The sequence below is a fragment of the Cyclospora cayetanensis genome, unplaced genomic scaffold (genome assembly GCF_002999335.1).
Source record: "Cyclospora cayetanensis isolate NF1_C8 unplaced genomic scaffold, CcayRef3 CcayRef3_contig_46, whole genome shotgun sequence".
NCBI lineage: Eukaryota > Apicomplexa > Conoidasida > Eucoccidiorida > Eimeriidae > Cyclospora > Cyclospora cayetanensis.
In genome coordinates this window covers 209041-213617 of record NW_020312436.1, presented here as the reverse complement: position 1 = coordinate 213617, position 4577 = coordinate 209041, and the positions used below count along the sequence as shown (strand labels likewise).

General features: G+C 58.3%; 1 protein-coding gene across 1 annotated transcript; it reads left to right on the top strand.

The window, feature by feature from the left end:
- The first annotated feature begins 357 nt into the window (after nt 1–357).
- Nucleotides 358–2510, top strand: LOC34618293. The gene is given in 3 exon segments (XM_026334629.1): nt 358–474; nt 616–1200; nt 1839–2510. Coding segments are annotated over 3 exon segments (1374 nt in total).
- The last annotated feature ends 2067 nt before the right edge of the window (nt 2511–4577 follow it).

Sequence of the window (4577 nt, the reverse complement as noted above, 5' to 3'; positions counted from 1 at the left end):
GCAGAAGAAGCAGGTTTGTCTTGGCTAGAATGTTAGCGGTTTGCTGCATCGGGGTTGGTTGTCTGGTGCGAACTGCTCTCTTCTTGCGGCTGAGGGGCTCTTTTTTTCGGGGATTCTTGTGCGCTGCTGCAGGCGATAGACGGCGTCAGTGTGGAAAGCATGACTGCCTTTTGCTGCCTCCTTCTCCAGTCCGCTGCCTCAGTGCTCGCGCTGCCAGTAACCGAAGAGTTCGTCGAGGAAGAGGTTTGGCTTGGCCCCCTTTTCCCTCCGCCTTGCAGCTGGGCTTCTTGTTGCGCCTGCGTTTCAAGGGTCCAAGTGCGCAGAGGATGTCTGCCTCCACTGTTGTGTGCGGTGTATATGTACGTATGTACAGCTCCTGACGCTTCAACTCCTCGTTGCGGGGCTTCTCAAAAACTTTGTGGAGAACTGCGGAGACTATGTACGTCGCAGTCCCCTGCTGCCGCCATTGGTTTTGCGCGATTCACGTTGCTCTAGCTGGACCTGCTCATGTCTCGCATGCCTTGCACCGTAGGCTTCGCAAGTGCGGGGCCGCCTGTGTGGCGCATGCACCGTTCTGCTGCACCTGCGGCGTGGCCGTTGCTGCATGCGTTGCAGGCGCTAAGACACTTCGACTCTGCAGTGCTAGGAGCTTTGCTAAGAAGCGGCATCCTGCGGGTGGCCATGCATCCCTCAGTCCGTGTTGCCTGTCACGGGATCGCTGCAGCAGCAGCGCTGCTCAGGAAAATGGCAATTATTGCAGCCTCTGAGGAGACTGCGCCGCAGCAGCAGCAACGCGAGCCGCAGTGGCTGGACATCAGGGCGCTGTTGGCTGTTACCTTCGTGAGGTGTCTGCGAGTAGGCGATCCTCAAATACTGAAGCTGCTGCAGCCCGCCGCCGTTGCTGCTCTAGATGATGTCTCCTTAAGGCTCCTTAGCGCGGTGCAGGAAAGCTCCGCAGCCGCAACAGCTGCAGCAGGCGCAGCCGTGGCCACTCAGCGGCAACGCATGCAGCAGAAACTCCTTGCACTGCAGCAGCAACAGCATTTTGACGCACAAGAGGCGCAGCTCGCAGAAGACAAGCGCAGGGAAATGCTTTCTCAGCTGCAGGCTTTGGACGCCGCCTTTAGGGCTCTAGAGGCGTTGCGGCCTCTCCCGCTACCCTCCACGAAGAATTGGCTGCACATGGTATAGGCAGCGCAAGTGCTTGCTTGCTCGAGACGCTCATGCTACTGCTGCTGTTGCTACTGCTGCTGCAATGCGATGCATGCAGGCATGCATGCATGGCATTTGGCGACAGGCCTTCGGCTGCCAAGCTTTATCCTGAGACTGCTGCAGCGCTGGGTGTTGTGGCTTCTGCTGCTCTCTGCCTCTGCCGTCACGGCTGCTGGCTCCCGAGGAGGATGTTGTTGTCATTGTTGTTGCTGCTGCCGCTTTTGCCGACAGGTTGCGCTCTACGCTGAAGCGGAAGACGCGATTGCCAGGGATCCCATGGACGTAAGGTTTATTGCTTGGCCGGATGAAGGCGTCCCCCTCCCTTTTCCTCGCCTTCTACCGTTCGTGGGAGGAGCTCGCAGGCAGTGTTTGTGCTGATCAGAGTGTTATGGCCTGTTGCGTTTGGTGCTTTGAAGCAGAATTTCTCCGCACGCTTCGCAGGCCTCAAATCCTCTGCGCTTTTAGGAATAACGACGCTGATTGGTCTTTCTCCTGCTGCTGCCGGTAGGTTGAGCAGCATCGGTCTCCACAGCGCTATGACAAGAGTGAAGAATGCGTGTTTGACGGGCTGCTACGCGTGTGTGTGGGTGCGTATGCGGTGCTCCCCGACTGTGCTCTCCGTAGAGACGACAACGGCTTGGACTGAAGAGATCTGCTCCCAGCTGCTAGAGTCTCCGCTGCTGCTGCAGCGGCATGCTCTGCCCGACTCGCTGTTGCTTCGGCTCTTGCAGGCAGCAGCGTCGGGGCAAGCCTACGAGCTGGCGGACAAGAACCAGCCTTGCCTCTTCCCCTCGTGCATCCTTCTTGACGGCTGCTGCTCCTTTGTGGAAGCGCTCGTGCAGCGCCTCAAGAGCGCCTGTCTGACTGCAGCCGCCGCTCAGCAAGGCAGTGCAGCGGCGGCGTCTGCGGCCTGTGCCGTCTGGCTGCTCCCCCAAAATGCAGCGGAGTCTCCATGGCTGCGACGGCTTTGCCGTATCTTTGAAGGCCTTGTAAGGATACCCCTGTTCGACGCCTCTTGTGCTGCGGCTTCGGTGAACGTAGCAGAGCACGCCAAGGCTGCAGCTGCTGCTGCTCGCAGCGTGGATAGCGCAGCAGCCACTGTCAACAGCAGCGGCGTGTCTCTTCACGACTACTTCCTGGAAATGAGAAGACTCGAGTTCGTCTCAGGAGCCTCCCACCTGCTGAACTACTCGCCGCCCCTCGACATCAAGAGCATCCTTGACCTCCTCTTTAGACAGTCAGTCACGAATTTCACATGGGATGCTGCGATTTGCGCGGCCACCCCTTGCGCTAACTAAGAAGAGAGAGCGTTCCGACTGCTGCAGCGCTGCCACCATCTTTGAGGAAGGGCATTACGGCTTGCGGAGAGAACTTCGATCTACTCTTGCACGCGTGTATCTATGTATGTACGTGTCTATGTGTGTGTATGTGTGCTGTTTGCTGCGGCTGCAGCATCTTGTCTACTGAGACAGCAGCTTCTCAAATAGACAATATCTGGGCATACCCGCTACCTGCTCCCCAGCAAGTCCACCTGTGCAAGCGGAGGGCTCTCCAGACGCTTATTTGCATTTCCAGTGCCGGCGCGTCTGCCATCCAGCAGTACCTCCCAGCTCTTCTGCAGCACGTACAGGCCAAAATACATGCCTCAGATAATGAGCAGCAGCAGGTGAGGACGTGCCTTCCTGTGCTGGTGCTGCCGCATCTTCTGCAGCTGCGCCGCTCTTGTTGCCGCTGCTCCGTCTGCTGTATCGGGGGGGTGGGGTGGGGAGGTGTTACGCATTTTTCAAGTTGGCTGCATGTCCTGCCGGTGCGACTGCTGCAGCTGCTGCGGTCGGAGCGAGGCCTCTTGATCGAGGCGTTTGTGTCTTTGGTGTCTGCAACGGGGAACTATGCATTGCAGCAACAGCACACGCTGCCTCTGATAGAGCCCTTTGCAGCGGCACTGAGCAACTTGCTCACTGAGGCGGAGCAGCAGAAGCAGGTGCTGCTGCAGCAAGATCCCGGCGATGCTGCTGCAGCGGCCTTAGTGCTGCCCCCCACGACAGCTCTTATCTTCTATCTATTTGGTGACGTTCGCAGAAAGCAGACGTCGCAGGAAGAAGAACTGGCAGCCAGACGCAGGTGTGCTCTTGACTAGGGCTGCTAGTGCGAGAATTCGGTATTAGCTCACGGTGCCTACGGCCGCTGCTGCTGCTGGCTCGTTTGTGGCTTGTTGCGGCTGCTGCTTGCTGCTGCTGCTAGTGCAGCAAGATTTTTTGCGTAATCAGGAGTGTATGTATGCATGTGCATGTATGTGTGTGCGCTGTCACGGGTGCTGTCGCTGCAGGAGGACTCTGGCACGCGTTCTCTCGGCGTTGGAGAGCTCGATCAAACGCACAACTGTTCCTTCCGACTCGGCTGCTGCTCGCGCTGGCGGCTATGCCGTGGAGTGCAGCACCGTCAGCGCGATAGGCCTGCCGTCGTTGAAAGTCTCCTCTTTGACAGAGGAGGATGCAGAGCTGCGGAAGCCTTTTCCGCAGTGCCTCAGAGAGTTGCTAGAGCAACAGAAGCAGCAGAAGCAGCTGCTTCCAAGGAGGCATCCGCTGGCGTCTCTGGTGCAGCACGTGCTGCCCACCCTCTTTAAGTTCATGCAAACACTGCAGCAGCTGTGGACCGACGAGGTGAGCGCTAGCTCGCCATCAGCGGCATTTGTTGTTGCTGCTGCTGAGAGGGAAACAGCGAGAAAGAGAGAACGTTTTCTTGGCGAAACGCAGCGCTTCGGTCTGGATGTCAGCGGTAGCCTTTCTAAGGGCCGTGGCTCAGAACATGGGGCACTCAAGAGTTGTGGTGTGTGTCTCGTCGTGCCTGCAGGTGAACGATGCGTATTTCGTTCATCTTCGGGAGCTGCTTCTTCCAGGAGCCGATGAGTTTCTTGCGATTCAGGGCACGTCCTCGGCTTTAGCTGGAAACGCGTCTGCTCTGTCTCGCGCAGTTTTGCTGGCCTTCCCGTGCAGCAGCAGTGGGCGTGGCGATGGCAGTACCGACGGCATCGGAGAGCGAGAGGCAGCGGTGCTGCTGACAAGGCGGCACTGCTATCATCTGCGAACCTTGGCCTATAGGCTGGGGGGTACCTGTGCTGCTGTGGCGGATGGATTTTTTCTGATGCCAGATTTGGGGGAGAGGCTAAGGGAGGTCCTCCTGGTGCCTATGAGGGAGCAGCTGCCGCTGCAGCACGTCGAGCAGCTGATTCGCTTTTTCTGGTGTTCTGTCCTGGAGGCGGAGAGCCTGCCTCCGCAGCCTCCCTACCCATCGCAGCAAGTGAGGAGGCTCAGGCAATGGGATGCTTTTGCGGCTTCGGAAGCGGGTGTCGTCTGTTTTCCTTGACG